The 21700-nt window shown below is 40.4% G+C and overlaps 1 protein-coding gene across 15 annotated transcripts in view; it reads left to right on the top strand.

Moving 5' to 3' along the window:
• The window catches only part of nbeaa (neurobeachin a), a 99572-nt gene extending 79141 nt beyond the window's left edge, over nt 1-20431 (top strand). For 6 of the 15 annotated variants that reach the window (XM_044370441.1, XM_044370431.1, XM_044370430.1 and 3 more), the window contains 25 exons: nt 1104-1237; nt 1946-2007; nt 3637-3701; nt 4141-4249; nt 4716-4882; nt 5981-6105; nt 6200-6349; nt 6799-6935; nt 7154-7271; nt 7851-7953; nt 8044-8159; nt 9528-9640; nt 9934-10074; nt 10188-10307; nt 10884-11036; nt 11173-11337; nt 13957-14046; nt 14912-15104; nt 16216-16287; nt 16731-16886; nt 17143-17313; nt 17499-17600; nt 17985-18181; nt 18307-18458; nt 18753-20431. In XM_044370441.1, the coding sequence (XP_044226376.1) occupies nt 1104-1237; nt 1946-2007; nt 3637-3701; nt 4141-4249; nt 4716-4882; nt 5981-6105; nt 6200-6349; nt 6799-6935; nt 7154-7271; nt 7851-7953; nt 8044-8159; nt 9528-9640; nt 9934-10074; nt 10188-10307; nt 10884-11036; nt 11173-11337; nt 13957-14046; nt 14912-15104; nt 16216-16287; nt 16731-16886; nt 17143-17313; nt 17499-17600; nt 17985-18181; nt 18307-18458; nt 18753-18843 (3202 nt within the window). In that variant the 3' untranslated portion in view covers nt 18844-20431. The remainder of the gene's footprint in view (nt 1-1103; nt 1238-1945; nt 2008-3636; nt 3702-4140; nt 4250-4715; nt 4883-5980; nt 6106-6199; nt 6350-6798; nt 6936-7153; nt 7272-7850; nt 7954-8043; nt 8160-9527; nt 9641-9933; nt 10075-10187; nt 10308-10883; nt 11037-11172; nt 11338-13956; nt 14047-14911; nt 15105-16215; nt 16288-16730; nt 16887-17142; nt 17314-17498; nt 17601-17984; nt 18182-18306; nt 18459-18752) is intronic. The other 9 variants (XM_044370438.1, XM_044370437.1, XM_044370434.1 and 6 more) reach the window with 3 other exon arrangements.
• Nucleotides 20432-21700: the final 1269 nt, after the last annotated feature.

Here is a 21700-nt window from a genome sequence, read left to right as displayed (position 1 = left end):
AAGAATCATTGTGTTTTCGTTACCTTACAATGAGCCCTTTATATCTACATGGGAGGCGGGACCTCTTCCACTGAGCCCGCCATGTTTCTACAATAGCCCAGATTGGACAAACCAAATACTGGCTCAAAATAGAGCCTTTCACGTTTTTCACGAGTTTGGCAGCCACTGTACGTTCTCCTACTCGCTTGGAAGGGGATGGTGAAGGGAGGGATGTTCAGTTGGTTGCAATCTGCAACCTCACTGCTAGATGCCACTAAACCGTATACACTGGTCCTTTAAACAGACTTGTTTTAACCTCCACTGTAACTTTTGCAAACGTCAATCATTTGGCACTCTGAGCAGGTTAAAATAAAGATTTGTAAACTCTAGTGACCCAGGTCTGTTTCAGAAATCACATGCTTATATAGCCTAGAATATGCACTTCACTGCCATTGTGGCTCCATATTTAAGTCTGCTTTGCTGTACCTGCCTCACTGTCTTCATTCCTTGACTCAACATAGAATAGATTTCACTCTGCACGTGATCTACACCTATATACACACAAAGCACTAATATAAAGATATGTAGCATTTACTTGGCTTGAGCAAAGGCAAGATACAATACTTTTCAGTGCAGCTTAGACTGAGGACAGTTTTTTTTTTTTTTTTGAGGTTTAGCTTTAATTGCACTTCTAGCTTCACTTATCCCACAATGCCAACAATGAGCTTTAAAACTGTAGTGCCATCAACCTTTCCTTACCAATACTAACCCAGGCATATTGCTTTCATACCAACCCATCATTACATACTGTACATTTTTTGCGTCTCCTGTGTACATTTCAGACATTTTTCTATTTCTTTCTCTTTTACTTCTCTAAGCTTGCCTTTTCCTGTCTCTTCTGCTGTGTAATTTGTCCTTTGAAATCCTCTCTCCTGCCTTTTTCTCACATATCTTTCACTTGCGTACTTTTCTCATCTCTTTCTTGCATGCTTGTCTTGTTCTCTTTCTCACCTACTGTAAAATCCCCTGAGTTTTTCCTCACACACACTCTCCTACCCTCATCTTTATGTTGCTTATATTATTTTATATTCTCCTCATCTTTCTCTCACTTATTTCCACCGCAGTATCACCACTAAGCTGGAGCGCGCTCTGGAGAAGGTGGCACCACTGCTGAGGGAGATTTTTGTGGACTTTGCCCCCTTCCTTTCCAGGACGCTGCTGGGTAGCCATGGGCAGGAACTGCTCATAGAAGGTACAGGTGCTGTACACGGCTCCTTTTTCTCTAACTGGCGTCTCTCTGTGGAGTCTCCCCATTCACTGTCCCTCACTGCGATGTGTGTGTGCGTGAGTGAGAGAGAGAGAGAGAAAGAATGAGAGGAAAAAGTAATGAACGTGTGAACAAGTGGATGTATAAGTGTGCGGGTAGTTGAGAGCGAGCGAATGAGTCGGTGAGTGTCTTTGAGCTGGCTGCTTCACTCATTCGTCAAGCAGGTATGAAGTCAGTATTTTGCACCGTTTTCGTTCAGCTAGCTAGATAATGACGATATTTTTTAGATCAGATTATGTTTAGTTTTAGCATTAATATGACTATGTATTAGATATTACAGATTGTACTAAATGTGATGCATTCCTCCCTCCGCCCACCTGCTTCCTGGCGTCCTGTTTTTGTGATCCACTGTCTATATGTTCACTTCCTGTTCCTTCCCCCTTTCTCCCCCTCCTCTCTCCGCCCTTGCCTCTCACTCTACTGTTTGTTCCTGTCTTCTCTGTGGCATGTTTTATTATGAACCTGACTACGATGACTGCATTGAATACATTAGCAAACCACTGACACTATAGTGTCTTCTTTGATGATATCTTTTTGTCTCGCAGCAGGGTGTGTGTGTGTGTGTGTGTGTGTGTGTGTGTGTGTCAGAGAGAAAAGAAAGAGAGGCTCCTGACTCTGCTGTATGTCTCTGTGCTGCAGGTCTGGTGTGTATGAAGTCAAGTACATCTGTGGTGGAGCTCGTAATGCTGCTCTGTTCTCAGGTAGGTAACACCTCACCTCTCTTCTCTGTCCTCACACGTATGATTTAGTTTGTCGAAACCTGAAAAAGTCTCCCTTCATGTGTCACATTTCTAACTCACTCTGAAAGCTTTTTTTTTTCTTCTTCTTCTTCTTGTTTTTTTAGACCCATAAGATCCACAATAACTGTCTAAGTCAGATGCACACAGGAAACTGTTGAGTTATCGATCTACCCAGTGAGGCAGGGTTGACTATGTAATGAGCGCATTGCAGATGTAATATAATATCAACTTCTATGCATCATCACACCATAGTTTTCTCCACATCAATATCAAGGCCATAAAAAGCATTTTCCATATCAATCACATGCATAAACTTTTCTTTTACTGGATTTTTACTAAATGAAATTAGTGGCAGCACAGCACACATTCATTCAGAATTGAATTGAGGTCATGTACAATGTGAGTCACTTGCATTCAAAGCCAATATCTCTATTTTCCTGAGCAACACTCAAAAGACAGAGTGACAGCAGAGAGGCACTTACCACTACAGAGCTTTCCCCTGATGGCGTAGGTGACCAGTGTTCATTTTCTCTAAATTTAAGAATTTTGTCTCCCAACTAATCTCTGTTTTGTTGGATTCTGCTCGCTTGTAAGAGCTCTTGTCCATGGAGGAGCCCCTCAGTTCTTTCCTCTCGCCGGTCTTTTTCTTGAACTCTACTACCGTAGTCCATACTTTCTTCTCTCCCTTATTTCCTGCTCCATCTCGAACTGCACCATCAGACACCTCTGCTTCTCTGGTCCATTTGAACTCAGTGTTTCATTCGCAACTGCTTTCATCTTCTAGCACTCTCCACACTGCTCTTTCCTCTCACCACTCCCTTTTCCTTTTTCTCCTCACCACTCTCCTGGCTGGCTGCTCGTCAGCATGTATAGTATTACCCCTGGCTCCGGCCTCATCTGCCATTAGAGGCTCAGGAGAGCGAACCCTAGCCCAGATATTGATCCTCTGGATGGGGGGGGATGTAACAGGAGAAGCTCCCACGTGTCCTTCACAGCCCTAAGAGCCAGTGGAGCTAATGGAGCCCTGATAGTTTGGGGCTTTCAGCAACACTCTTATCCTGCTCAGAAGTCTCCACTCTCATATGCACAAACACAAAACACACTCACATACACTTAGATGGGTGCATTTTCATTGACACTTACAAAGCTCTTAAGATTTTACTTAATCCTTATTTGGAGCAATTTTGTGCTAGTGTACCTTGTGACTGGTGGTCTTATATGATGAAACTGTATATTTTCTCTTGAATAAAGCTATTTTTATCTCTGTAATCTCTTGGATAATATGACAATATATACTGTGAGACAATAGAAATTTGTCTATAGCATATTTTACGGTACCATTTAAACCAACAGTTCTGGTAACCATACACAATATACATTAGGCCATTGTGGACAATGTTGCAAATTAAAGTACCTTAATTTTTTTTTTAGCTAATTTAATCACAGGATTAACCAAAAACAGACATTCCAATCTGATTATTTTATCTATAAATAGGGTTTCAATTACATTTCCAGAAAGTTACATGTACCATGGTAGCTTTTATCCATAGTTCAGCTTATTAATTTTTTTTTTTTATCTTCTACACTTAGGAGTGGCAGAACTCCATTCAGAAGAACGCTGGACTGGCCTTCATTGAGCTCATCAATGAGGGAAGGTAAATCCTTCACACTGACTGATTATCACCCCACATAATTCCCCATGATTCACACATTAACACCAACACTGTTATCAGTGCTTAACAGCCAATGGTATGACACAGCCCTAATGAGAACCTTGCCAGGATAAGTGCACAGTGCCATGTGGGTTCAGTAGGAAGTCGAATCATTAAAGTGCAATTTACAGCTGATGTGTGCTGGTCCATTTACAATGCCTGTAATCTTGTTGGTTTTTTTTTACTCCAAACCGTTAATTGGTACAAAATTAAGTTATTAGCTTAATTAAGTACAACTTATTAGAGTACAATACATTAAAAAAGATAAATATACATCAAAAGAAAAAAGGTTGCCATATTGATGAGAACTTGCTTATATTCCGTCTCCTTAAGAGTTGCATGTAATCTTTGTCGCTTTGTTTATATCTCATGCTCTCTCCAGACTTCTATGCCACGCCATGAAGGATCACATCGTGCGTGTTGCCAACGAAGCAGAGTTCATCCTGAACAGACAGAGGGCCGAGGATGTACACAAGCATGCTGAATTCGAGGTACATGCTGTATAAGAACCACCTCTGTTTGTCATGTTGTGTGAAATCGTTAAAGCCTGCAGGTGAAAATCCATGCGAAGTGGCCAACATGTGAGGCTCAGGGATGTCAGATTTCTGTGAACAAATACCTGAATTTTTCTTACTCTAGTGCATCAAATTAGTACATTTAAACCGATTTTCACCTGAATTTTATGTTCTCATGCATCAGTGTTTCAGGGGGACACTGTTCAGGTTCCTCTTGTGCTTTGTATAACACAAAGTAAGGATAAAAAGGGGAGAAAACACGAACAAGCTGCTGAGTATCTCAAATGAATAAGAAATATAGAATAAAAAAGAAACTTAAGTTTAGATAGATAGATAGATTGAACATACTTAACAGCAACTGTCTGTATCTCCTCATCTCTGATGGTAACGCTCTTTGTTTTCTTACTGTTTCCATTCCCTTTTATCTCCCACTCTCCTCTAGTCTAACTGTGCCCAGTACGCTGCGGACCGGAGAGAGGAAGAGAAAATGTGCGATCACCTCATCAGCGCCGCTAAGCACAGAGATCATGTGACTGCTAACCAGCTGAAACAGAAGATCCTCAACATCCTGACCAATAAGCACGGAGCATGGGGCACAATGTCACAGAGGTGAGCCGACGATGCGGGGAGCTACGTATAAGTTTATACACCGGGACGTTTTTCGATATCACAGGATATCATTTGACAGGAGATGTTACACTGGTTGAGAGCTAGAACACCTCTTATATATAATGAGAAAACAGTGCCATGTTTGGTTACAGTTCATGTATTATTGTACATCAGTTACACCATAAATACATAAAGCCAGTAGAGAATCATCAGCTTCACATCTGAAAATCTATTTGAAGTTTTCAATTTAAATTGTTGATATGATCAGTGCTGAAATATAGAAGAATAAACCAGCAAACACATTTATAAAAGAGCAAATGATCCGTGTAAAGCCCGATGCATGAAACAATCAAGTCTTATTTAACAGGATTTACCGGACATCAACTACGGCGCACACAGATAGTTGAATCCTAACGTCGTCTCGTAGCTGAAACCGATCTTCTTATTTAGCACCCTCACATACACACATTAAATCAATGACGGCTTGTTATCCAGATCTGCCTCCAGGCTGGCAGCTACTCCAAGGACATGTGATTTAATTTGAAGACATGTGACACGCAACATCTGAAGTCTGACTTCCTCGTATCACCGGTGATGAAGTATAATGTGTACCGCAACATGCAGGCTGTTAATAAACACTTTTTGCACTCAGATAAAAAAATTAGAATGACAAGTGAAATGAAGTGCTGTGGCCTAGATTGTATTTTTAACGTTGGTGCCATTAGCATGACGCTTATTGAAAATTACAATCAGACTTGCTTGACTAAACTCTACTTTTCATTGCTTCGCTTCATTAAACTTTATTGGCTCTATAGGGTGCATAAGTCAATCTTCTGTATGTTTTTTTTTCTCTCAGCTTATCAGTGTTTGATTGGTAGAATGGTTCATCAAACACATCCCTATAGTCAAATACCGCCCTTCATCCCAATAAGGAGGAACCTTTAGACTGCAGCGAGTTAGTGAAGCAAGTTGTCACCTGTAACTTCAGCTTGTTTAACTTTTCAATCCCTGAAGGAGAAATCCTGCAACCACTTAAAATTCAAACTGCACACCACTGAAGTGACTTATCTTTGCTCCTCCTCTTCTTTTTTGCCTCAGCCAATTACATGACTTCTGGCGTCTAGACTACTGGGAGGACGACCTGAGGAGGAGACGGAGATTTGTGCGAAATGCCTTCGGATCCACTCACGCCGACGTGTCACTCAAAGCTCTGGAGGAATACGGTCAGTACATACCTGCTGCATATTCACATTTTTGCCCTTTCTTTTTTTTTTTTGCACATAACTCTCACACTCACTTAAAAACCCGCTGAAACAGGTACAGAGGAAGAGGAGGAGGGGCCTAAGTCGAAGAAGAATTTCCGCAGCCAATCTGTGGTTGCTCAGAACCCAGAGGCGGAGTTAATGCTGGAGGGAGACGATGATGCTGTCAGCCTGCTGCAGGAAAAAGAGATTGATAACCTTGCAGGTAAGATACACACACATACACACACACACACACGTTATGCTACAGTACGACTAAACAGTAAACTGTGTATGACTTTTGTTTCTAGTACGTTTCCGTCCACGACTTTTTACCTCCAGAGGCAAGTTGGTCGTTTGAACATTTTGCAGATACACTAACCATCCAGCTGATTTATCTGACTCAAGAATATGAAGTCATAACTTATTAAAAATTGATGGTGATCCAAATCAAACCAGATACCTAATTTATTCCGACGGTTCCTCTCCGACTCACATCTGATAAGTTGTTTACAGTAGTCAACAAATAAATGATCAATCTTAACTAACATGAAATGATGTGTGCCGTTTTAAGTGTCTGTTTTGTGTGATTACTTATAGCCGTTATGTTATGATCCTGTCAGTGCCATGAATATCAAAAGTAGTAATACCTGAGGAATATATTTGCCCTCCCAGGTCCTGTTGTGCTTAGTACTCCAGCTCAGTTGGTAGCTCCAGTAGTGGTGGCTCGAGGCACTCTGTCCATCACTACGACTGAGATCTACTTTGAGGTGGATGAAGAGGATCCTGCATTTAAGAAGACTGATGCTGAAGTAAGGGCATGCTCTCTTTCTTTATTATTGTTCATTACACACACACACACACACCAGACCCACAAAGATTCAGACTGACATTCTCTGAAGGAGATAGGTATGACAGTTTACATTTTCACTCATCACCTATCGATCCAAATAGTTTGTGATTAATTTGTTGGTCTTTAAAAAGTACGTTTCCTCATTTCAAAATGCCTTTTATTCCCCAATTTCAACAGGTACTGGCCTACTCAGAGGGTCTGCACGGCAAGTGGATGTTCAGTGAGATCCGAGCCGTGTTCTCCAGACGCTACCTGCTGCAGAATACTGGACTAGAGGTCTTCATGGCCAACAGAAGTAAGTCTGCAGATCTCACATTTATTGACTTCTCAACACTGTATGCATCTACTATCAAAAATCCATCACCATAAATCCTAGCCACTGATTTTGTTTACTGAATATTTTCCATCAATATGGCCAACTCATCAAGCCTCTAAATATATAATGAGTGGCTTGGCAAGTTGTATCTGTGTTTTCTTTCTACTTTAAGTTCAAGTTCAAAACTGTTTTGCCAAAATTAACCAGTTTCTTAGTTTGTTTTGGTGCATAATCACAAGAAAGGACAGGACACTAACATATATAACACACTGAGCCAATGATGACATTGTTGAAATGGGAACAATCAAAAAGCAAAATGAAGTGCATCCATATTGGAGTATAGCCTCTTCATAGCCTCTCAAATATGATCAAACTCGTCTCATCTCTTTCCTTCTGCAGTGGAGTACTTTGTTATTTTCTACTATAGTTAAGAATAAAGAGCACTAACACTGACTCTAGGTTTAATTCCCATTACAACCACTCAATATAATGTCCCAGTGAGCGACTGACTTTCTGTTTTATATCTGTTGACTATATCTTGTCTCTTCCTCTCCACAGCGTCTGTGATGTTTAACTTCCCTGACCAGGCCACAGTCAAAAGGGTGGTCTACAGCCTCCCACGGGTGGGGGTAGGAACGAGCTACGGCCTGCCACAGGCAAGGTAGGTGCAGGGTTTAGTCAGCTGCCACGCCACTGTTCTGTTTGAGAATTTGAACATTATTTTCCTACAACGTGTCTGTGTGCGTCCCAGGCGGATTTCCTTGGCTACCCCTCGTCAGCTCTTCAAGTCCTCCAACATGACGCAGCGCTGGCAGAGGAGAGAGATCTCCAACTTTGAGTACCTCATGTTCCTCAACACTATTGCAGGTAAAGTCTGTTATAATGGATGTTACCCTCATAATAATATATGGACTGGTTAGTGGTCAGACACACAACTTTGTCTAATGTGGTCTGTCTCGCTCTTAAACCAAATATTTGAATGAGCTGAAATAATACTTTCTGTTTCCCTTCATTTCCCTCTTCTGCTGTGTGGGAGATTTTATGTGACCACATATAACCTTGGCGCTACTTTCTCCTCATCACTGCTTTTCAACTGTGTGATAGTGATATTTTCCAGCATGTTGTTGTGAGAATTTTACTGATCTGAACGAATGTGGTTGCTCTGACAGCTTCTATTGTGCTGCGTTGTGCAAAAATAACTGCACTGCCAGAAACTGCAGACTCACCTTGTTTGTATTTCTCTCCATGCACATGAATAAAGAAGCCCACGCATAAAGAGACTTTATTGAAAAGACTAGATAAAGAACCTGGAAGATTTGAATTAAGATAAATATTTGTCAGCCACACTGCCAGCTCAGCTGATGTTTGCATAATAACAGTGACTAGTAAATATATAACCAAAAATATATGAATAAATGCAGCCAGAATGACAATGGACTATGTACAAAGTAATGCAAATAATGTAGGGTTGCAGCTAAGGATTATTTTCATTATCTATTAATCTGCCGATTATTGGTTTCAGTTAATCGGTTAATGTGAAAAATGCTGATCATAATTTCCCCAGAGCCAAAAATTACATTTTTAAATGACCAACCAATAGTCCAAAACCCAAAGATCAGATTCAGTTTACAATCATGAATCAAGAAATGCTTCATATTCTCATGTTTGAGAAGTTGAAACTAGCAAATATTTGGCTTTTTTTTGCTTAAAAAGTGACTAAAATGATTATTCAATTATCAAAATAGTTACTTATTAATTTTCTGTCAATCAATTAATCTTTGCACCTCTTAAATAATAAATTGAAAATCACAGCAACATAAAACCTCATTTAATCAGTTCTACTACCAATCTAGCACGTAATCTGTACTCACATCAGGAAGTTACTGTATTCTTACTAAATAAACATTAGAGCAAGAGCCGATTGATTAGGTGTGGAAATTATAGTGCTGTAACTGACATTTTTTTTACAGTTAGAAAACAATACGCTACTATGTTATACCCTGATAATGTAAAACTCAAAGTGATGTAGCAGAACACTGTTATGTCAAGTTGCAAAAGTAAACATGCTGTATATATATATCATGGTCCAGCTCAGTATCTGTTAAAATAGCAAAACAAACACAGAGACAGGCCAACACTGTAGCATGTTGTCACATTACGGGACCATCCGGTGTCAGAAATAATGGAATATCATCATATTTATACATCCACTTTGTCCTTTTTTGCCCCCTGCAGGGAGGACCTATAATGATTTGAACCAGTACCCTATCTTCCCCTGGGTCTTGACCAACTACGATTCAGAGGAGCTCGATCTCACTCTACCTGGAAACTTCAGAGACCTCTCCAAGGTGAGACCACTCACACACACAAACACGTAACATATTTTCTCCAATTAATTTTATGCATGCTATTAAGAAGATGCTATAAACCCAAATGAAAGGTAAAATACAGGTCATGCAGTTCCTCTCTCTCCTCGTTGCATTCCCATCAGAGGAATCACAATGAACATGAGCTTCTTAGTTTTATTAACATTAACCATTTGAAAGCGTCATGTATTATGCTCTCTGAGGAAAAACAGAAAACTGCATGTGTGTTTTTTTCTTGTAATCATTTGTGATTATTTCTCTCTGCTTTCTTCTAGCCAATCGGTGCACTGAATCCCAAGCGGGCAGCATTTTACGCAGAGCGCTACGAGACATGGGATGACGACGGCACGCCTCCTGACCACTACACAACCCTTTACTCCACTGCTCATTCAACACTGATGTGGATGCTCAGAATAGTAAGCACCTGCTTCAAACACTTACAGAAACCTTCAGCAGCCTTTTGAACGCATGCCAGACCTTACACCAAAGGCTTCTTTTGAAATAATTTTGTCTGTTCTTGTGCCTGTAGGAGCCCTTCACCACATTTTTCCTCAACGCAAACGATAGCAAGTTTGACCATCCAGAGAGAGCCTTCTCTGGCATCGGCCGCGCCTGGAGGAACTGCCAGAGGGACACAGCCGATGTCAAGGTGACTATTCCTGTGGGCTGAAGAAATGAGCCACTGAAGCGATTAGTTAACAATAGAGTCAGCCTGAAATCGATCAGCATTGAGACACATAACTGAAGGCACAGTAGCAACGAAAATAGTGTTTTTCTAGTTAAACTGGTTGAAAATGTTTTAGAGTTTGACCTAATGTCAAACTTAATGTTGCTAGTCCTTCTAGTTTCTACCCAAGAGTCAGAATTCCACATCAGGCTGTGACATACAACAATTTTTGGTCACACAATCATAAATAACACATTTCTGATATAAAAATGTATCATAAAGACTATAAAGACTGAAATTTTGCTTTAGCTGTAAGCCTTCTCTGATGGCTTAATGAAATAAATAAAAAATAAGGGCAGCGAGTAAATGAGCAGGTATTAGTTTCAAAAAGATTCAGAACAAGTTATTTAAAGTACCCTAAACATTGTCAGCTCATACTGAATGGCATAATTTCAAAAAGTTGACTTTACAGATTAAAAACAAAAAAAAATCAATCATAAATAAAAGGATATAACAGTGGTGTTATAATGAACATTGTGTTGCTGCCATGTCCATCAGGAGCTGATCCCAGAGTTCTACTACTTGCCCGAGATGTTTGTCAACAGCAACGAGTATGAGCTGGGGTTGCGTGAGGATGGAGTTCCCGTGTGTGACGTGGAGCTTCCTGCCTGGGCCAAGAAACCCGAAGACTTTGTCCGCATTAACCGGATGGTGAGAGTTACACACGCTGAAATATAAAGAGCTAAATTGATAGCTTTTCTCTCCGCCTTTAAATCCCCTTGAGAGACACTAGAGATCACAAATTCTTGACTTCTTTTCTCCTCTCTGCACCTGCTACTCTGTCCAGGCGTTGGAGAGCGAGTTTGTGTCATGCCAGCTTCACCAGTGGATCGATCTAATATTTGGCTACAAGCAGCGAGGGCCCGAAGCAGTCCGAGCTCTCAACGTCTTCAACTTCTTGTCCTATGAGGGAGCAGTCAACCTAGACGTTCTAGATGCTGCGCAACGTGAGGTCGGTTTCCATGACAACACATCCCTCTTGTTTGATTCACAGATTGATTATTACAGTGCGGAGCTCACTCCCTTCATGAGTTTCTCATGCTGTGATGGTGAGTGCTTTCTTCAAGGTCACACGGTTGCGTCAGATTGATGTAGCGCTTATAGCTCTGATATAAATAGTTACAACTATAGATAATTACAACTCTCCTTATGGCTGAGAAAAGTATTCTGCTTTTCAAATAGCTCTCCTTAGGGATGACATACAGATGGGCCCCAGACAGCACCGAGCAATACCAAGAGGCCAGCAATAGTGAGGAGATTACATTATTACTAGAAGAGTTTATAGAATACCCCTACCCTCCCACTACTAAAGGCATATGTGAGGCTGTCCGCAATATAAATTACATCTTCAACACAACAGCAAATAAAGCTAAATTGAAACTGCGTACAAATAAAAGAAAAACAAAAAAAGAACCACTGGTTTGACAAAGAATGTCAAAACTTGAAAAAACAAGTTAGAAAATTATCTAACCTGAAACAAAGAGCTCCTACAAATAATCATATACGTCTTCAGTATTGTGAAGCACTTAAAACATATAAAAATACAATCAGAAGCAAAAAGATAAAGCATAGTGAAAAACAGCTGTGCCTACTTGAAGAGAGTATAAAGTCTAACTCCTTCTGGGACCAGTGGAACTGAGGAGCTGGCCATACAAGACGGAGACATATGGACTCAACATTTTCACACCTTATTTGGACCAAAACCACCAGGAACTGACTTACAAACCAAACAAATACTGGAAAAAATACTAAATATGGAATTGATATTCAAAGACCACCAGAACCCCCTAGATTTCCCCATTACTATCAACCATCTGAAAACAAAACTGAAGACCCTCAAAAACAAAAAAGCGTGTGGGCCTGATGGGATACTAAACGAAATGCTGAAATACAGTGCAGAAAAATTCCAAATGGCTATTCTAAAATTATTCAACTTAATTCTGAGTGTGGGATATTTTCCTGAGAGTTGGAATAATGGTCTAATTACACCTATATTTAAAAGTGGAGACAGATTTGACCCTCAAAATTACAGATGGATAAGTGTCAGCAGCTGTATGGGCAAGCTGCTCTGCAGCATCATCAACCCCTGTATAGTTAAGTTCCTCAATGAGCACAATGTCCTGCATAAAAGTCAGATTGGATTCATGCCTAACCATTGCACATCTGACCATATCTTTACCCTCACCACTCTCATTAACACACATGTGCACCAAAATAAAAATAAAATTTATTCATGTTTTGTAGATTTCAAAAAGGCCTTTGATTGTATTTGGCATGAAGGGCTCCTTTATGGATTATTAGAGAGTGGCATAGGGGGTAAAACCTATATATAAATACATTTGCAGAACAACTGCAAACATCCACAGCTCCTGGTGTGACCCTGCAGGACACAGAGGTCAAATGTCTGATGTTTGCTGATGACCTGGTTCTCCTGTCTCCCTCCATAGAGGGCTTACAGCAGAGCCTGGATGTCCTCCACAAGTTCAGTCAAACATGGGCCCTAACTGTAAATATGAACAAGACCAAAATATTGACTTTCCAAAAAAAATCCAACTCTCAGAAAAATATATTCACATTAGGAAATTGAGCATACAAAACATTATACATATCTAGGCTTGAATATCAGTTCCACTGAACATTTTGGCCTGGCTGTGAATGAGCTGAAGGAGAAGGCAAGAAGCGCTTTCTGGCCAATACCCTTTAATAATCGAAATTCAGAAGCGAGCCATCAAATGTTATAAACACCTCCAATCTAGCGACCCCCAGTCCTACCACTACAAAGCCCTTCAGTGCCACGAGTTGAACAAAGATCAGAGTCCCCTTTGCCAGCTGCTGCTGAAGCTCTGCCCACACACACCAAAAACAATCTGGCCCAACCAAATTATCTCAAAACAAAAAGAAAATTATATCAAATATTGGTAAGTAAATTAGAATTGTATTTGACCCTAAAAATAGAGAGTACACGGTGGCAGAGCACCTGACCACCGTGACTGAAAGAAAAGTGAGAAAAACAGTGACAATGTACAGACTGAGTGGACACAGCCTGGCCATAGAAACAGGCCGTCACAGGCAGAACAGGCTCCCCAGGGAGGCCAGGCTGTGTTCATTTTGTCATAAAGGAGAAGTTGAGACAGAATCTCACTTCCTATTATACTGTGACAAATATAAAGATTTGAGAGAAGTTTTCTTTGAAAAAATAAGTCATATATATCCTGAATTTATCCACCTCCCTGGTCTTCAGAAACTGTCTCTATCTATGTGGGGAGAAAAGTCAATGTACAGTAATAGCAAAATATATTAAGTCTTGTCATAATCTGAGAGAAATAAGCTCTGTAGTGAATGTTTCTGTATGATTACATCTGTAAAAATGCCTTTTATTATATTGTATTTAATATTGTTTATATTTACATATTATTGTATAATTATTAATCATCTGTCAATGTTTATAATTTTCTGTACTGCTTTGACAATGTAGATTTCTGATCTGCCATGCCAATAAAGCTTATTTGAATTTGAATAAAAGACTAATATATGGCTTTAGTTAACCCCATCTCTGTCTTTCTGACTGTAGGTGATTGAGACCCAGATTCAGGTCTGTGGACAGATACCCTCCCAGCTTCTGATTGAGCCACACCCACCTCGCTCCTCTGCCATGCACCTGGTAAGACTACATCAACAGACTGATCAAATCTTTAGATTTAATTTTCATAAGAGTATTATATGCTTACATATGCAGAGAATTCCTCACTTAAGACTACTGCGAGAATCACCAAGTCAACTGTGCTCACATCTCAGACCTCAGCTGCAGAGCCAGTGAAATATAGAATAGAAATTAGTCATTAAGTTATTTCATTGAGAAAATGTTCACATTGGGAACATAAAGATAGTTTTTCCAATGTTTTTTTTCTTTTTGTAGACAGGTTTAGGGGTTTGAAGACATTTCCTGTGACATATTTTTGCTTAGAATCTGGATTGTGTGCATTTTTCACATTTTAACACATTTCAGTCCCATATATGTATATATATATTCATTTTAGTCATTCCCACACAGATATGAATGAATTCCATTACCAAAGTGTATGGATTCGTGAGATTTTATTACATGCAAGTGTATGTAATGATGTATTTTTTTAGCCTCTCTGTCCTCCCTGCTACCCTCAGCAGAACGAGGCCTCTGTGTCTCCACATCAGAGCCATCCATGTCAACCCAAACCTGTCAGTCCTGAACCCCGACCAATCAGTGCCTCCACCTCCTCTCCTAGGCCTAGAGCCACCCTCAGTGTGTGTACCTGCTCTGACCCTGCTCTCCCACTAATATACCTTTTCCCTTCCCTCCCCCCTCTCTCCCGCTTCCTTCTCTGTCCCATCTGTTCTGTCTCTCCCTCTTCCTCCGTCTCCATTCCCCCCCCCCCCCCCCTCCTCCCTCCCTCTCTCCCCCCCACCTGACCTTCCCTCCTTGCTCTGCCCTTCTCTCTTCTCTCCTCCTCTGTCCCTCTCTCTCTCTCTTTCTCTGTCTGTCTCACCAGTGTTTCCTTCCCCAGAGCCCTCTGATGTTTAAGGATCAGATGCAGCAGGATGTCATCATGGTGCTCAAGTTCCCCTCCAACTCCCCCGTCACACACGTCGCAGCCAACACACTCCCCCACCTCAGCATACCAGCAGCCGTCACCGTCACATGTAGCCGGCTGTTTGCCGTCAACCGTTGGCACAACACAGTCGGTGAGTGGAATGCAGTGTGCAAGTGTCGCAGTGGGGATCCTGTTATTGTCATGACGTGGCATTTCATCTCCTGTCATTTCGATATGATGAGTGTTCTGATATAACTTGCACCCATAGCTTCCATGAAATCCCTTGAAACATGGTAAAAAAAAACTTCAGATACACCAAAAAGTTGGCAAATGGAGCATCTGTGTCTGTAGACGCATTCTTCTTTAACTACAAACATTTAACACCATAACTTTCCCCAGTGTAGGAGATGATCTGACCAGCACCTTTCTGAAACTGTACTAGTAAAATACAGTTCATAGTAGGGCAGAAATGATGAATCAATCAATCAAAATTAATCAGGCAATTTTGATAATCAATTAGTCGTTTAAGTCATTTATCAAAAAAAAAAACATACACTTGGAGGTTCTAGCTTCTCAAATGTGAAGATTTGCTTTTCTCTGTTTTCCAAATTGAATAACTTTTGTTTTTTTAGTTAGTTTGTGGGACAAAAGCAATTTGAAGTTATCGCTTTGCAACTTGTCATTGGCATTTTTCACTTTTTTTACATTTTACAGACTCAATGATTAATGAAAAAATATTCTTATTAATCAGTTAATGAAAATATTATGAGCAGCGTCGCAACAAAGACTAAGTGTAAAAAGCCTGTGATGCTTATAATGCCAGTGAAACGGCAGCTTAACTCAGTGGTAGTAATTAAACCCTTTGTTTGTGGTTTTGTTGTGTTGGATTGCATATCAGTGCTCTGATTTAGTTCACACCCTGGATGTCGACACAGAAATATTTGTTAATTAAAGCCTCAATTAATCTCATTAATGACCTCATTACCACAACAAGCTAGGTGTAATTAATTGTGTTAATGTGATTATGGGGGTGGGTCATGATGCGGCTCAAGTGACCTTTTGTTATCGATTGCCACATGGGGCTCTTATGTTTGAACATAAGCCTGCATCAGAGTGATGCTGGCAGCGCTTTCATCATGGAGCACTCAACCAGGGGATTATGTGAGTGGGTGCAGTTTAACATTTATCCCTTAATGTTTTACGATGTTTGTATGTACATTCTTACCTGTGTGTATGACTGCCTGTAATGTTTAACCTTTCAGGGCTCCGTGGAGCTCCGGGATACTCCCTAGAGCAGGCTCATCATCTGCCCATTGAGATGGACCCTCTCATAGGTCAGTGCACAGACATCTCCACAATAGATTGTATTGGTTTCATGTTTTTTTGGAACTTAAGATAATACAGGATGATGCAGGACATGCACCCACATGTGTTTATAAAGTCCAACTGTAGAAAAAGCTTAAATTGTCTACAGCATTACGAACAGCCATCAATAATAGTATTAAGGATACAATTATTCTGTTAGCAGATAATGAGAGCAAATAATGAGGGTAGCCTGGTGGGGCTGAAGTCAATATACAACATGATACACTGGGGATTATATATATATTACTGAGACACAGGCTGTACAATATTGGGGTTGACTGCTTTGTTGTCAACACTTAAAACACTAAGTGATGAATGATTGAGAGAGGTTAGAGTTCAGCCGACAGCTTGTTAACCTTATTGCATTTGTATGCCCTCGTGAACTCACTAACATCTCTGTGCTCTTATCTAGCGAACAACTCAGGCATGAACAAGCGTCAGATCACTGACCTGGTGGACCAGAGTATCCAAATCAACACACACTGTTTTGTGGTTACCGCTGACAACCGCTATATCCTGGTCTGTGGCTTCTGGGACAAAAGCTTCCGTGTCTACTCCACTGAAACTGGTAGGTTTTGTGTTATTTACCAGACATGTTGAGCATTAAGTGCTGTGGGGATTTACATTTAGATGCCAAGTGTTTTAATGATTAAATCCTCAATTAGCATGTGGACCATGTCATGCATTTCCAGACAGTTTAATCTGTTTGTTTAACCTGTGGGGGTTCAGTGAAGTGTATTTTTATCCTGGTTGTTAAGAAACCATGGCCTTCAAAAGTATGAGTGGAGGGAACACGCTGCCATCTTCCTCCTTCCTCTCCACAGGAAAGCTGACCCAGATAGTTTTTGGCCACTGGGATGTGGTGACATGTCTGGCCCGATCAGAGTCCTACATCGGAGGAGACTGCTACATCGTGTCAGGCTCCAGAGACGCTACTCTACTTCTGTGGTACTGGAGCGGACGACACCACATTATAGGGGACAACCCAAACAACAGTGAGTGGTGACATGTTGTGGAACCAGCGTGTGTGAATGTTTGCTTGTCTCTCTGTCTGTTTGTTGTGTCTCAGTGTGTGCGCTTTCTGTGAGCCACTGAACACTAGTTGAGAAAACAGCACAGCTTTATAGAATTAATCTGGAGGTTTATGGTGATGTCTCTGTTACTGTGTTTTCTCCTCCAGGTGATTATCCCGCTCCCAGGGCAGTACTGACAGGACATGACCACGAGGTGGTGTGTGTGTCCGTCTGTGCAGAACTGGGCTTGGTCATCAGTGGAGCTAAAGGTTAGTGTGTCTTCACATGTCTGTCTGTGGCTTAGAGACATTTTAGATTTATTAGATTATTTGGATAGTACATATTATAAATTAGAAAAAAACTAAATGATAAAATCTTAAAATGGTAAAACCCTCAAATGCCTTTTTCTCAAGACTGTTATCATTTCATATTAACTATACAATAAATAGAATGACAATAAAAAAATTCTCTCTTTTGCTTGCACACCTGATACATTTTTAAAACCTTATTGGATGAACGTGTCACTGGTCTGTCTCAAAATTAAAAACTGCAAAAACAAGATCATCCTGGAAATGATACATTTCTCACATTTTTCCACAAAATTTGTTTTCTGAATTCATTCTTCACTGTCTTGCTTTGGTCTTGTTCCTCAGAGGGCCCGTGCCTGGTCCATACTATCACAGGGGACCTGCTCAGGGCTCTGGAGGGGCCAGAGCTGTGCCAACGGCCTCGCCTCATCTCCGTGTCCAGCGAGGGCCACTGCATCATCTACTATGAGAGAGGCCGCTTCTGCAACTTCAGCATAAATGGAAAACTGCTGGCCCAGATGGAGGTCAACGATTCCACACGGGTATGTGTACTGTTTCTGTACTGTTTTACACTCTTCTTTTTGATGGATATTTATGCATGAATACTGTACTTATTTACTCTTAAACAATACAACATACTGGAGCTCTCTCTCTCTTCTCTCTCCAGGCGATCCTGTTGAGTAGTGACGGACAGAACTTGGTGACAGGAGGTGATAACGGAGTTGTGGAGGTGTGGCAGGCATGTGACTTCAAACAGCTTTACATCTACCCGGGCTGTGACGCCGGCATCCGTGCCATGGACCTCTCACATGACCAGAGGTAAAACAGTCGGGTCGCCACTCTGACAAACAGAAAAAGATGCAGACAGTATGACGATTTATTTGTAAGAGGCCAGCCGAAACTGGGGCGGCATCTTCTTGAGGACTACTGATGTTAGAGAAACTGGGTCACCTCTGCAGAGAATACTGGATGATGAAGTTATTTTACCCAAACCTCAAATGTTGTCCCAGGCCCGGGGAAATGTGTAATGAGTAAACTGTGATTTGTTTTTCATGGAGTATGTGTATAGTCGGGTTTACTGATGAAGTCTCTGTGTGCTCTCTCTCCCTGCAGGACTCTGATCACTGGCATGGCGTCCGGCAGCATCGTGGCGTTCAACATAGACTTTAACCGCTGGCACTACGAACACCAGAACAGGTACTGAGGTGGACCGTGTGAGGAAGAGGAGGGCTGGTGAGGAGGAGAGAAGAACAAGAGGGAGAGGAGGTGATGCATTCTGCTGTGTATCTGCAACACGGGGAAACTACAGGTACCGAGAGGAAGGAAAAACAAGTACCTTACAGTACAAGGGGGATGTTAACATGATTTGAGGATTGCTGCAGCGCTGATGGAAATACTTCCTCTGTGCACACGTGTACGTACACACACGTGTGTAAACCACAGACACATAACACCCCGAAGATACACACCAAAACCTGCTAATAAAATAGACAGACTGCAGAATGGAGAAAAGAGCAAAGTCAAGCAGACCTTGTAGAGGTCGAACATACCCGTACCACTCACAGGACTGGCGCAGTTGCTGTTCCTGGTACGCTTAATGCTTCACAGACAAAGAACCTAAATTTTGTTTTTTAATTTCTTCCTCTTCTTTATCAGTTTCATTCTGTACTTTTTTTGGTTTGAGGAGAATTATTTGGGTGGAAAATAAATTAAGACTCCTTCAATGTGTCTAAACTGATTAGAAATGGTCAGAAATGAACCAGCCCCACCCACTATTCAAAAACCGGTGCTATTGGCTTGATCTTAAATTTACCTTTGAAAAATTGCCTGGGGTTGTTATTTTATTTTATTTGACTTCATTTTATTTTATTTTAAAGATAATTTGTATTCTTTCTTTTACCCGCAGCAGGGTTAAATTGAATTTTAATGTAAATAAGGCTCTGCTTCCTTCGGAGTCTACACTTGTTCTTTCACTACACGAACTGCGCTTATCACCTTTAATTTATTAATGCTTTAATTTACTTGCTGTATGTAAAATATTGTGTAATAATTATTATAATGTTGACAAGACTGATGGTAATAACGGCGGTGTCAAGGATGGTGATTGTTTTGCCGGAGATGGTAACGATAAAGAGATGTTGCCAGTGCCACCAAGGATGAAAACCACAAGACGAACATGATTTCCTTTGTATATTTGGTGATTGTTTTGTCAAATATGTACATATAGTCTTGGTTCAGGCTTGGTGGGAGACTTAATCAGCTGACTAAGACTGAAAGCGCAAAGGAAACCTTCACTTACCCACATTTGTTGATTATTTAAAAAAAGAGAATCAAATCAATGTAAAAGTTTGTTTTGTATTTGCACTTTGCACCAATCACATATCATTATTTATTAGCTTGGTTCTTTCTGGTCGGCTGCCATTTTGTTTAGGTCCATTTTCCCTACGGGATTATTTGTGCATTGATGTTTGTATTTAAAACGTTGAGCTCATGTGTGATTATTAAGTTTTACAACCTCACAGTTGTAAGCAATATCATGATTCTGTAGCTGATAGAGGTGGGAAGGAGGGAGGAGAGAGGATGAGATGTGAGATGTACTGTATGTGTGAAGCCATCTTGATCAAACGCGCACATGCACATACTCTATCGACAGGTTCAACTTACGTATCCAAAAAAAAGGTTAAATATTTTTGGATCTATGAAACCCTAAAAACTATTGTATTCATGTTTTATTGCAAAGATGTAAAATATGACATGTGTGAGTTGAAAAAAAAATCATAAGAAAAATAAAATATGCAAAGAATTTGATGACTTGACTTTTCATTGGTCACATATTCTGTTTCACTAAAGGTTTCTTTTTTTTGCTTCATGGCAGTAGCGCTGCTGCACAGAGAGAGAGAGAGAGAGAGAGAGTGTGAGACATCAAGGACATCTTCGGAAGGAATCTTCCTTCCTCAATTAATTTTCATTTCAGATGTCTGTTTATTATTAGTCTTATTCTGGAGCACTTCCTGAGACAAAATTTCCACTTTCCATTTCCAGCACCAGCATCCTAATTTTTCATCTGTAGGGTCTGGTCCTGCACTGTCTCCTGTCGAAATCAAACCCATAAAACTTTTGTGGAAAACACTTTTAAAATGTACTTGAGCTGTGTCTCTTCCAGGTATGAATGTGGCTTATTGCCTGTAAAGTCACAAGTTGTTGTTAACTTGTTGCAGGAAGTTTCAGAACAAGATATTGATTACAGATTCAGTAATTAACTAGACTCACCTTACAAGCATTAAAATACATGTTCAGTGTGCAAGAGAGGAGGAAATCATTAGTGGACAACAGTTAGATTTTCAGTCACAAGCCATAGAGTACAGTAAGTCATCCGAGGTAACAGTCCATGTAAGTATAAAAGCTGCTGATGCTTAAAGAGCAGAGACGGCAAAAGAAACAATTCACCCAATAGGGAAATTAAAATAATTTTAATCTTTGTATGGAAAAACATTCTCTGCACTGCACAACGTATCTGTGTTTGTGTTGCAAAACGATATAATCAGGGGGATTCAGTCTGTTTGTTTTTTTAAATCACGAAACTAAAACAGTAATTATATGACTATTCATCCTCAGCGGAAATAATGAACCAGTTGTCAGTGGTAACAGAAAAAGATCATAATGTCACTCGCTTAAATCTTGGATTACAACCATTTTCTGAAATTGCAAACATAACATAAACATAACTAATAATTAAATCCAGTGTGTATACACTTGCAGTCGGTGATTCAATACTTTAATTTATAGATTATAGCACATTAATCCTTTAAGGTGTTTGACTAAATTTACATGACAAACAACCATTAAAATATCTGATCTATAATGCAAAGTATAAACAAAACTATAACCTTATCTACTGCCTAGCAGATACTATGATTTAGCCTATGTGCCAATCCTTACAGAAACTGTGAGGATTTCATGATTTATGCTTTCCAGCAGATTATACTAGCAAGAACCACCACCTGACATGCACAGATTATTGCGAGAACAGTGGAAAAAGCACAACAAAGATGAATTCACCT

Source organism: Thunnus albacares, chromosome 13 (assembly GCF_914725855.1).
Source record: "Thunnus albacares chromosome 13, fThuAlb1.1, whole genome shotgun sequence".
Lineage (NCBI taxonomy): Eukaryota > Metazoa > Chordata > Actinopteri > Scombriformes > Scombridae > Thunnus > Thunnus albacares.
This window is presented reverse-complemented; position numbering and strand designations above follow the sequence as displayed.